The following is a 12,232-nucleotide window of genomic DNA, read 5'->3' as shown; positions in this document are numbered from 1 at the left end:
GCCACTAATCGTCTTTTCGTCGCCTTCGCGTCGACAGTTACGGTAGCTTTATAACTAAGAGTTAGCAAAGGAAAGGCGGCCGAGACGTTACCTCCATTTGAGCCATGTTTTCGCGCTTGGAACCAGCAGCTAACATAGCGGCCACGGCGGCCCCAGCACGGCTCGCCCACTTCGCGTCCCGATTTCCAAACAAAAACTGTCGTTGCGACCAATCGTCGCCAGTGTCGCTGCAGTCGGTTGCGATGACGTAATCGAAGCAGCGATGCCTTTTAAAGGGTGAACTAATTTAAGAACATTGACAGAGTTTGTGTTGTGCCTTCTTTAGGAACTCTGAAGCAATTTTTTTTCTGCGGTATTTTTGCTTCAACGTGCATACCGAGGGCGTGACATTTTGGCGCCATGTTTGAGTGGAGACGCGGTTTCTCGCTCCGCGCGGAGTCTCAACAACTACGTTTGACGACCCACAGCTGCAATGCGTCCTAGCGGGAGGAGTTGGGGTGGAACCCCACTCCCACCGAAATGTTTAGCAATGTGTATGTATATGTGTACACGCACGCATACACACACACGAACAATCATAGTTCGGACCCCCCCCCCCCCCCCTCCCCCGTCCCGCCCCTGAAAGAAATATGTGTTGGGGTTTTACGTAATAAAACCACGGTATTATTATGAGAGATGCCGTTGTGGAGGGCTCCGGAATTTCGACCACCTAGGATTATTTAACGTGCACCCAATCTAAGTACATGGGCCTCTGTTATTTCGCCTCCATCCATGTATGGCCGCCGCGACGGGGATTCGATCCCGCGACCTTCGAGTCAGCAGTCAAGAAATAAATAGCAAATAGACAGGTCGAAAGAAACAGGGCTACGTGCGTGGTTCGGGGAAAAAAAACAAAAAAAAAAGGTTAACGAGTGACAAAGGCAAGAACGGTATTACCGCGCTAAAAGGGGACATCCATCCACTTACTCGGGATGAAAGGGAAATATGGTCACGGTCGCCGGATGTCAACGCACAGGGCGTGTGTCTTTGTTCAGCGTGTTATTACCGGCAAAATGCTAAAAGCGAGGTTGCCGGCCCATTCTGTTCCCGGTCGCTTCTATCAACTCCCTAAAATACGCAAAGCAGGCAATCCGGGACGTCCGACAGTATCCGCAGTAGCAGTACATCAACAGAAAATATATCAGAATTCATTAATTCCCTTATAAAAGACATCCCACCGACTTTTCCCTCTTACCTAAAGGACACAAACCATTTCATCCGCGAAACTTCTAATCTCAACATCCCAGTTGATAGCTTCCTGGTGACCACGGACGAGTGCTCACTGTACACTAACATACCCCACCACGACGGAATAGTGGCTACGGTTTCTGAGTATGTGAAATTTGACTCATCGGCCGGTGTAAGTGGCGAGGTACTGTCTAAACTTCTCGATCTTGTACTAAAGCATAACCATATTGAGTTTAATGGTAAGCACTTCCTTAGGTCAGTGGCACTGCAATGGGCACAAAAGTGGCACCGAACTTTGCGAGCACCTTTATGGCATCTCTTGAAATCCCATTTATTGAGGGGCGCGCCTTGAAACCTTTGTATTACAGAAGATTCTTGGACGACATATTCATTATAAGGAACCACGATGAGGGGAGCCTTCGCCGGTTCATATGAGATTTCAACGAGCTCCACCCATCGATTAAGTTCACGCATAGAATTTCAAAAACTAACATTAACTTCTTGGACGTCACTGTTTCGGTCAAAAATGAACGCCTTTCAACAAACCTTTGCAGAAAGACTACAGACCGGCAAATGTACCTACATTTCAACAGTAGCCATCCAAGACGTTGCAAGACGGGTATTCCATATTGTCAGGCCTACCGGTATTGCAGAACGCCTAAGAGAAGGTAGAAGGCTATAGCGCCATTACAGAACGGATATATATATATATATATATATATATATATATATATATATATATATATATATATATATATATATATATATATATATATATATATATATATATATATATATATATATATATCCTGGCTGCGCCCCTGTAATGGCGCTATAGCCTTCTAGCTTCTCTAATGAGGCTATAGGAACGCCGTCATGGAAGGCTTCTGGTCAACTTTTATTACCTAATATTCTTCACGGGGATCCTCGATCTAAACTACTCACGAATACAGGAATGAGGCCACCGCGGTCAGGAATCCAACCCGCTACCTCGTGAGTTAAGCAGCATAGTATGCTGCACCCATAGGCGTGCTCACAGGGGGGGGGGGGGCGCCCCCCTATTCACCTAACAGGGGTGGGGGGTGCAAAGTCAGCCTCACACATTGAATTATTAGGGAGGGGAGGCGCTGCGACACGGAAGGGGGGCGCAATGTCAGCGCCATACATTGACATAATTGGGAGGGGGGCGCTGCGATGAACCTTCGCCCCCCCCCCCTCCTGAAGGGGAACCCTGCGCACGCCTATGGCTGCAACCGTGCACTGCGGCAGTGATGAATCGCGAGTAGTAAGCCGCATGAAACGCAAGAGCCCGATAAAATCTCGATAAATAAAACCCCCACTGTTCACCTTCTCTCTCTTCTGCTTCTTCTTTTTTTTTTTTGTTCCAAAACTGCTTCAAAAGCACATTCATTTCTTCTCCAAATCTGCTCCTGAAGAGCGTTTTGCCTACTCCAGAAATTGCTCCAAATGCTAAAGTGGCTGGACCACCATTGACTGATGTAAAGGTAGTCAATTCCTGCTCCGTTTGCACTTCTTATTGGCACTGAGTAATGACAAGTCCGTACCTCCGCAAAGCACCGGCCTGCGTTGTAAACCACGAAACACGTCGAAGCGTCAGGTAGGAGTCGTTACATGAAATTAGTGCGGTAGAAAATACGTGGGCCAAACTGAGCAACGCTCGAATGGTAGGCTGCAGCATCACAGCAAGGTTCGGAAAGGAAGAGGGGTCCACCTGGCAATTCTTCGTCCATATTGCAAGTGCCCCCGAGATCTTTCGCGCCTGCTCTGTTACCGGCACAAGTGATGCACACATTGAGTGAGATTAATAATTAAGGTAAAAGGAATCATCGAAGCGAGTGCGTGAGTGTAGCGCCATTTTCATTATCATCAAAATATATATTTGAATGCGACCTACGAACTGCGGCAGCGCTTTCATTACAATTTACAAATGCATCCGTTTCTTTCTGATTAAATATTTTCCGGAAGTGCGTCCGTGTGCGTGCGATCTCCCTTTGGTAGGTCGTCGTCAACATGCCCAGCGTATTCGCGCGCACGACCACACGAAGTGATTAAAAAAATCATCATGCGATGACGCCACCATATGATGTCCTCATGACATCACACGTCGCCAAAATTTGTGACGTCACATGATGACGTCATCACATGACATCGCCGCTTGGTCATAGGTAAGTCGATCCCGGAGGCACTGGAAAACAACGTTAGGTGCAGAAAATTTCCAATGTCTCCGATCCCAGAGGCACTACAAAACCCCGTTGGGTGCAGAACGCTTTCGGGGATACACACACACACTGGTGACCGTGGCCGGCTTCCATTGTCCGTTGAGGCGCGCTTTGATTGATTGATTGATTGATTGATTGATTGATTGATTGATTGATTGATTGATTGATTGATTGATTGATTGATTGATTGATTGATTGATTGATTGATTGATTGATTGATTGATTGATATTTGTGCTAATGTATTTTTTAACGTGGGGGGGGCGCTCTCGCTGTAAAGAAAATGAAATACACTGAGTCAACAGTCAGCCAGCTCATCTAATTTCTTCAGACCTCTTTTAATCTTTCATGGGATAGGCATGGAGAATCTGTGACTAGTCCGCCACGGTGGATCAGTGGTTACGGTGCTCGGCTACTGACCCGAAGGTCGCGGTTTCGATCCCGCATTTCGGTGGAGGCGAAATTGTAGAGGCCCGCGTACTGTGCTATATCAGTGCACGTTAAAGAACCTATAGGTGGTCGAGATTTCCGAAGCCCTCCACGGCGTCCCTCATAATCATATCGTGGTTTTGGGGCGTAAAATCCCAGATATTATTAAATGCGAAGCATTTCTTAGCACACGAAAGGCACTTTGAGTGTTTCTCTCTATCTATCTATCTATCTAGCCGCCTACGTCTGAGCGTTCCCGTGGTCGTCTCCTTAACTTAGTACATACCAAAATTGTCACAGGAGGGGGTAAGCGCATGACGAACACGATTCACAGGTTGTCGCAAGTATACCGTGAATATCCTGTCGCGTACGTCATGACACCCTTTCCATCAGTAACGTGTGGCGCATATACCTGCATACCACGGCCTGTGGTATGCGGGTATGAGCCACAGTTCATTCACAGTCTGTACCAGGGACAGCGAGAATATACTTTGGAAACCTTTAAAGAGCTCGTGTCACAGAATATCATGTGCCGCCTGTGACGCTGCTCGAATATGGCGAGAACCACTACTTATAATATGCAGATCATCACACCGCAGCGTGCCCTTCGTTGCTAAGCAAGTGACGTCCTTGCTGTAACGTATGTGACAATGTTACGTCAGACCATGAGCCATACACTTCACATGGCCGTGCAGTCGACGTGCCTGGCAAGCCCACGGTGTCCGCAAAACTATTCAGTTTAGACAAAAACGCCGATCCACCTCGTAACGCTTGGCTCAAAGCAGAAAAATGCCGCATAGGATGCTACTCGCTGACTGCTTCGCATGAAGTCGATTCCCACAATGCGTGGGATCTACCAACTTTTTATTATTAGGAATGAATGTGTGACTAATAACGCGAACCACATGCTTGCTCGTCGTTGTCGAAATTTTGTCCGCTGCCCCTGTTAAAGATAACCGCTTTCGTTCGGGTCGTCGCGGCGTTCTCTGGCCGACAACTGCTTTCCCACGGGAAAGGTGGCGTGGTTGGGACGCCCGCACGGTGTGTGTACTGACCCTATGCTGGACCGGACGGTGCCGCTGAGAAGAAAGACGGACAGAGAGACTCTCCCCCCCCCCCCCCCCCCTCTTCGGTTTCGGTGGTGGCCAAGCAGAGACGTTCGAACAACGAAAGACGAAGACGAAGGATCCTCTTTTGTCTCCCTAACCGAGTTGTAAATATGTAAAATGAAGTTCTTGTGGGTGATTCCACTAGGGGAGATCGAACATACCTGTCCAGTCGCAATTTTTGTTTTGCCTGGGTTTTTTATATGTTATGTGGGCACATTCAAAGTGCACGGAACTGAAAATTTTATTTCCAAGAAACACTCCCAGCGCGCCAAAAAAATATTTGAAGGTGGCGGCGCGTGCCTCCTGTTTTTGCTCACTGCAATGTTTTCGGATTTCACGGCCGAATTTAGCGCGAACTATAAATGATGTGTCAAAAATTTCTTTTGCTGGTTTTAATACGCATTACTGTGAACTACATCGATGCTTTTTGTTATGCCGTCCTCAAAAAGAAGAAAATGTAAAAAAATGGCAAACACGGCCGAAATCAAAAAAGGGTCCTAAGTTTGAGGCGCCTTGGCGCCTTTGGTATTTCAAACAGAAACTTGAAAACAGTGTCAACTATAGAAAAGAGCCTTTGCAACATTTATACGGAAGATCATTTTCCTACGGGCAGCGCAAAAAAAGAAAAATATAGTTAAAGAAGCGAGTTTTTTCAAAAAAGTACATTTTCAAAAAATAAAATAAAAAAACTCCGGTCTCAATTTTGACGGCAATTTTTTATCGAAGAGCGCTTATGTCAATGAACACACGGTTTTAATATCATATGTCCTCATTTGCTTTGTTTACGAGATATAACTGGCCAAAATGACCCTTGCTGTGAGTGCTCACTTCACTGCGACTGATGGTTGTTAATAGCTTGCATTATGCGTAAATCGCAGTTTTAATTATTCTTCTGCAGCAAAACCTTGCTCTGGTGGCTTTTCGTCAAGAAAAATGTGTTCTCAGATTTTATTTGGTTCTACCGTGTGCGAAAGTGGGCTGCAACGAAAGACGTTGTATCCTGCCAATGGTCGAATGTTCACAGAGGCAGGCGGTTACATGAAAAGGTCTATTCTCTCTGGTCAGCTTACGTGGAATTCAGAAATTAAGACAGTTGAGCAGTACAGGGCAGGATATGATACCATGCACAAGCTTGTGAAGAAATAACAGATCAGCGCGATTTCGTCGGCAGCAAAGTGATGGCACTGATAATAATCCAGCAGCGTTAGTACGAGATCCAAAGTCATTTCTAGCGAAACGATAGTTGTAAATGCTTAGGAATTTTTTCTGGACTCGCTCAATGGCGTTGCTGCTGGAATTAGGAATGCCATTCCAGATCACAGACGCATACTCAAGTTGAGGAAGACATAGCGCGGTGTACAATTTTCGGAAGGGCACAGGAGAACGGAATTCTCTAGACATTCTGCAAACACAGCCTAGGGTGCGAAGACCCCGCAAAGCAACACGCTTAGCGTGAGCAGAAAAGTACAAGGTGCTATCAAAAAGAACACCTAGATCGTTGATCTCACATACCTTACACAACGACACAGAATTGACAGAATATAAAAATGGCACACTAGACGTTTTTCGAGTGAAACTCATTACCTTGGTTTTTGAAATATTTAGGGAGAGGTTATTGCTCCTGCACCATTCAGAAAGAGAACACAAATCAGATTGCAGCAAGCGACAATCGATAACTGAATGAATTTCCTTAAATATCTTTAAGTCATCGGCATACAAAAGGAAAGAAGAATTCCGAACGTCGCACAATGTACAAAGTCTTCCCTTGTCAGTCTTTCCGCATAGTTGTATATATATGCAATCTAATTTTTTATTCCCCGTCAATATTTCTCGTGTTGTCTTATTTACTCCTCCCCTTTTGTGTTCATTTCTCTTTGTCTACGTGTTTTTGCTCTTTTTATTTCTGAAAACTGTCTGTATTGTATTGTTTATTTTTATTGTTTTTTTTTGCGTGCGCCAGCACAAAGGCCTTACGGTTGTTCCTGGGCACGTTAAATGATTGATTGATTGATTGATTGATTGGATTGATTGATTGATTGATTGATTGATTGATTGATTGATTGATTGATTGATTGATTGATTGATTGATTGATTATTGTCTCCTTAAAGGGGCCAAGAATCACTCCTCGCGTTTGGTGAAAAAACACATCCTGCGTATTGGCTTCGAGGAGTTACGGAGTCGCCCTCTGTCGGACGCGCCTCGATTGCGTGCTAGGCAGGATACCGCCGGCGCGCTCCCCATAGGTTTTGCTGTCGGCGCTCTACAAAACACCTCGCGCAAGCCCTCCAGGGCATTTCTGTCAGTACTTTCGAAATGAACTGTGTTCTTTACTGTCAAAATAATCATTTTCGACGAACTGAAAGCACAAGGTAGTCTACAGTCGCTCTCTCATTGCAGAAAACCGAGCACCCGCTTCACGCTGTCACCGCGTTGGAGACCCCTGAACCGGCTTCTTGCGTGAAAGGTAGTCACTCGCTGAGTGCAAACTATGTGAAATATCTCGCTAGAGTAGACTGCCTGTATAACCAAACGGAGCATAACAGAAAGAAGCCTCAAGCCAGCGATCGCACGGGTTCGCGACGACTGACGGTGCCTCTGCATGTATGAGCGTCTGCATGTATGTTCGTACTGATGGTTTCGCTTTTGCTACGAGCGTGTTTTGGCACCGCGCTGTGAACTTTAGGCCGCAAAATATGAGAATTTGTGAGTAAACAAACAACTACTGTTGCGCGGACGCTATCAGAGCAGTTCAAAAACAATTTCCTTACAACTGCGGCTTCGGTGCGCATGGCAACTTCGTGATCTGCCGTCCCGACGATTCAGTGTTTTTTTTTTCTTTTTCAGTCTAAATTCGGGCGTTTCAATGTCATTTGACAAGTTGTCTCGCATTGCGTATTGATCGGTCTTCTCAGCGGGCAAATGCCGCTGCTTCTGTTTCTTTATTCAGCGCATTCGTTTCGTTTGGTGCTCACACAAAACGTGAGAAAATGCGACGCCTTTTTTTAATGCTCCTTAATTATCGTTCCGTTTGTATTCCAGTAAACTTGCCGCTCTCTGTCATCAACAAATTCATAGACCAAAGCTTCACCACTTCGAGATTACTGGTGGAAGAAGAACCAGTCTACGAGACCGAGCATGTAGTAGTAGCATGCGACACCTAGGAAAAGAAAGAAAATACGGTAACCTTTTGCCGGACTTGTTCTGCAAACGTCGGCTGTGAACTAGGACCCACATGAACTTGAAATAGCGGTGAATAAAATAGAAGGTATTGCAGCAACCAGCAGCCGCAAAACAGGATAGTAATTTTTTGGCGTGTACCCGAGCAATTTTGGCAGCAGTGTCGTGTCTAACGCCAACAGGGTGGCATCTTTCCCACGTAAATAAATGAGGCTCCAAGAAAATACATGGGGTTGGCCGGTGGCCGATCATCGGTGGGCCGATCACGGAGGCAATGCAAAATTTATGTAGCTTATGAAGCAATGCATGCCTCATCAAATGGGAAGGTTGCCCGTCGGCGTACCGCGTCTGCGGCGTCAACACGAGTGATGCAAAAAATAATCGTCATGTGATATGGTGTCACCATATGACGTCATCGTGACGTCACAGATCGCCAATATATGTAGCGTCATTATGACGTCACATAATGTGACGTCACATGATGACGTATTCACACGTCATGGTCGCTTTGCATTGCCTCCGTGATCAGTCACGGAGGCCATGCAAAACCGCGTTAGGTGCAGAACGCTTTTGGAGGGGGGCGCGGGAAAATCAGTATTTCGACTCACAAGAAGAAGATGGCTTTCGCCTTCTAGTCATTTTTAGCGAATGCATAAGGGACCCTGTGCGTTTTTTAATTCAACGTATCTAAACAATGACTTGCGCATCTGCAGCCGATTTTGTGGACGCTGAGCACGGGGCCGACGATCAAGAGGTCGCATTGGAGTGTTCTGAGATGGCATCGCACGTGGTAAAAGGTAGCGCTTTTACCATGCTGTGGCAGATAAGCATCATTTGCCGGCGGAAAGCGCGCGCGAGCCATCGTCTCAGTGCGCGCTGTCTGCTACTCACCAAACATCGCAGGCCCGACGCAGTAACAAAAGTCTTCGTCGCGGAAGTGCTTGTTGCACACAAGACTCTTAGCGGATGGCTCCTTGCCGGTTCTTAGCTTTACAACCCATGCTTCACGCTGTTTCTTGTCCCGCGGTTACCGGTGCAGGCTGACACTGGGCTCCGTTGCGTAAACGCGGCACTGCGGCACCGAGCGGTATAGAGCCCCATGTTCGTCGCCTTCGGAGGCAGCCACTCTATTACAATGGTTTCAATTGAGTAGAAAATGAGAGAAAACTTCCGAATTTGAACAGACCGCAGCGCATGTGGGACTTGAAACTCGTTTTCAAAGCACGCGGCAGCGCTCCACAAGCAGCCGACGCGGCCGCTGAGACTACGTGATCCTGCCAAGTACGTCACGCCGACGGTGGCGCCGGCGTTTCCAGTGGTGGGCCTCGAGGCCAATAGTAGACACATGCTCTGAACGCCTCAGCCAAATTTTGTGGTCGTGCGCGACAACGAGACTTGAGAAGCGGAGCGCGAAGTTGCCATTCTCTCAGGCGCCCCCTTTTTATACAGAGGCCTGTGCTCACTCTCTACGGAGATGCCAGAGACTGCTGTTTGACATCGAGCAGCAGATAGCCTGCTGATTGGCCGATAGCCGACATAAATCAAGAGCGGCGTTTGGATCAGATGGGCCACGGGTTGCCGTCAGGTGCCGGCGTCGCTAAAGTGAAACATTAAGTTAGCTTATACTGATAAATTATACTCTGAAAGTTCTAGTGTCCTTAATTGCACCACCATATGTTTATTCATAGATGAGAGAACTGATGTCAAAAGTATATCACTCTTAAATTTCCCGCAACAATCTCTGATGGGGATATCGCGGGTTTCAAAGTGATTTTTTTTTTTTTTAATTTTGGCCACATTGGTTCAACGAAACTTCCTGAAACTTGGTGTGCTATGTGTCTGGCTCCCTCAGAAGACAATATGTACTTCATTTTTACCGAATATAAACTTTGAAGGCCCTACAGTAGACGCCGTAAAAGTCGATGACGTCACAGCGACTGGTGCGGGAACTTCACGGAGGAGTCGCCACGCGCACTTTCCTTTCGCGGGCTTTCTCGCTTACCAAGCGCCTTAATTCTCGCAGCAAGGGTGGTGCTTTTGGCATCGTGAAAGAAGAGTTTGCTAATACGAGAAAAAAATCGTCTTTCTCTTTAGTGCAGGGTGTCGGAACGAAATTTTTTCGTTTCGGTTTAAGTTTCGTTCCACCGCAAAAAGTTCCGTTCCGTTTCTGTTCCGAAACGAAAAAAAAAAAATGTTCCGTAACAGTTAGTAACGTTTTTTTTTAAATGCAAGAACTTGAACTTAAGGTAATCATAAAAAAAAACATTGCATTTGTGATATAGTTACTTGCCCTCCTCTTAATTAAGAAAGTGGGAGAGAGGTAAAACACGTTCTTTCCACGTTCTTCAGAGGAGTGGAAGAAACTGTACCACGAATTCCTACCAACTAGCACAAACCATACTATTTATTTTCTCAAAAGTCAATTACAACTTTTTTTTAGCGGGCTCAATGCTTTGTGTCAAAGCAATGAGCACGATCTCAAAAACAGCACGTCATTGAATGCACTCTCTGTGCGAGACCGCTGATTTGATAAAAAAAATTCGCCAGGCATGCGCGGAACACGCAGCACAGTCACAGCGTAAGCTGGAACAGCGGCCTTTCTAAAGCCCGTTCTATACTCTCTTGGGGAAACTGATACAAGTACACATGCAAGGTACCCCACTACGCCATAAATCATCATAATTTTTCTGTAGTAGCGAAGCACCCACTATGCCACTTTTCCTCATTCTTCGGAGAATCGTGGTACCTGCTACACATCTGTGAGGCATTACGTGCACTTTGTGCTATGTTTAATGATGATGAAGAATTATGGCTGAGCCCTTTGTAACGGGTTGAAAGCATTCAACGACTGACTCCTTGAGCAATTCGCATTGTGTGACGCCAGGTTGCTATTTTACTCTTCTGCCACGCTATATTACATATGTTAACACGATTCCTTGGCCGACATGACGCCTGTATAGATTATTTTTGCGGAGAAGTTACAAGCACCAGCGTGACACTGTGGTGGAATACTCGACTGCCACGCACAGGGCGCGGGTTAAAATCCCATCCGATCCTAGAAATTTGTTTCTCATTTCATTTTTTTTTTCTTATTTCATGCGACAGCGGTTACGGACACCGGCGGCGGCAGCGGCGGACATCTATGGCGCCAAAGTCAGCTGTTGTGATCTCATAACAGCTTTCGCTATAGCAAACTTCAGCGCCGAGAATGCCCTTGCCACGCTGGCGTGCGTGACAGGCACGCAAAAGTCGACTTGCGTTGATATAAACATCTCTGGTTGCCACTGTTTTCGTTTTTCGCACAATTGAACATATCTTTGTTTTGGAATTCCTGCCTGAGGTACGCGCTAATACTGTACTCTGAGATGTGCATAATTGCTCACGTTGCATGACCTCAGTTGTTCCGGATTGCCCAGTTTTCTCGTGAACCGAAAAACGATTGAAAAAATCTCGGTTTCACTCCGGAACGAAATAATAGATAAAGTTTCGGTTACGTTTTCTTTCCGGTCAAAAATATCGTTTATTTTTCGTTTTTCGTTTTTGGTTTTCGTGCCGTTCCGACACCCTGCTTTAGTGTGTCATTCAGACTGGCATCCGAGACGTCCAGAGACAATTTGCCTGATGTCCGAGTCGTGGCGAATGGAGCGAGATCACTTGGACCATCTTGCAGCAAGTCGTGTGTAAAGACCCAAATAAACACGCGTGCGCACGTGACCATCACCGGTTCCCGAAGGTTTCGCAAACGGCGATCTTCCCGCAATGGGAGGGCAGGTGGCGCCGCGGTTCGGACGACCTTGGAATCCACTTTCGCCCGTTTCGAACGAATGCGCCCGTTCGCGCGCCACTTATTTTAGCACGCAACGGTTATTCTCTCCTCCGCGGCATCGTTGCAGTGCGCGAACGTGCATGCATCGTCGGCATTCAGCGCCGCTCGTTAGTATGCGCCAACGCTCGCAGCCTAGCAGACGACGCACTCACAAACAGACGACGCGAATTAATAGCAGACGACGATACAAGCAGACGACGCTCGCTTTCAGAAGCAGACGATACG

General features: G+C 46.6%; 1 protein-coding gene across 1 annotated transcript in view; it reads right to left on the bottom strand.

Moving 5' to 3' along the window:
• Positions 1 to 1,483: 1,483 nt before the first annotated feature.
• LOC119403406 (uncharacterized) overlaps positions 1,484 to 12,232 on the bottom strand; it is a 47,412-nt gene continuing 36,663 nt past the window's right edge. Inside the window, exon 11 of the mRNA XM_037670345.2 lies at positions 1,484 to 1,492. Within this exon, the coding sequence (XP_037526273.1) occupies positions 1,484 to 1,492 (9 nt within the window). The remainder of the gene's footprint in view (positions 1,493 to 12,232) is intronic.

This window comes from Rhipicephalus sanguineus, chromosome 8 (assembly GCF_013339695.2).
Source record: "Rhipicephalus sanguineus isolate Rsan-2018 chromosome 8, BIME_Rsan_1.4, whole genome shotgun sequence".
Classification (NCBI taxonomy): Eukaryota; Metazoa; Arthropoda; class Arachnida; order Ixodida; family Ixodidae; genus Rhipicephalus; species Rhipicephalus sanguineus.
The sequence above is the reverse complement of the archived record's forward strand: the minus strand, read 5'-3'. Positions and strand labels throughout refer to the sequence as shown.